Raw genomic sequence first — 653 nt, forward strand, 5'->3', positions numbered from 1 at the left:
ATTTATTCAGCTTTCAGATGATGCATAAATCTCAATTTCAAAAAATTGACCCTTATGACTGGTTCTGTGCTCCAGGGTCTCATATCTTTTAGAAACACTAAAATGTAGATGTTTTCTGATGTGTGTCTGTAGGACTCTGACTTGGCTGAAGTCCTGGCCGATCTGAACAGTCGTGAACTCTTCTGGTTGTCCCGCGGACAGCTGCAGATCTCGGTGGAAACAGAAGGTCAAAACCCTCGTCAGATCTCCGGATACATTTCTGGCAAGAGATCATGTGACAGTAAGTGCAGCCAGTCGTTAACAATCACCTCATAAATCACCTCGTTAGTACATAAATCACTGTAAAGAGCCATGAAAGGCTTTGCAGAGTTTTCTTTCCTGTGCTGGCAGATTTGTTAATATTTATTAATTTGTTTATAATTTAAATTATATCTTTTTATAATAAATGTATAATATTAAAATGTATTAATATTTGTTTGTTTCTGATTTAAATTATATATATTTTATTTAAAAGGTTATGGTATTAAAATGTATTAATATTTATTTATTTGTTTGTTTGTTATAATACTATATATGTTAAATAAAACAAAATACTGATTTGTTTTTAAATACAAGTATAAATCAAACCCTTAATACATAAATCAGCTTAAAGA

At 31.1% G+C, this 653-nt stretch overlaps 1 protein-coding gene across 1 annotated transcript in view; it reads left to right on the forward strand.

The window, feature by feature from the left end:
- LOC107684526 (chordin-like) overlaps positions 1-653 on the forward strand; it is a 13,110-nt gene that overhangs the window by 5,188 nt on the left and 7,269 nt on the right. The window contains exon 9 of the mRNA XM_016480800.1: positions 133-280. Coding sequence (XP_016336286.1) covers positions 133-280 — 148 coding nt within the window. The remainder of the gene's footprint in view (positions 1-132; positions 281-653) is intronic.

Source organism: Sinocyclocheilus anshuiensis, unplaced genomic scaffold (genome assembly GCF_001515605.1).
Source record: "Sinocyclocheilus anshuiensis isolate Anshui unplaced genomic scaffold, SAMN03320099.WGS_v1.1 scaffold2917, whole genome shotgun sequence".
In the NCBI taxonomy this organism is placed as follows: Eukaryota; Metazoa; Chordata; class Actinopteri; order Cypriniformes; family Cyprinidae; genus Sinocyclocheilus; species Sinocyclocheilus anshuiensis.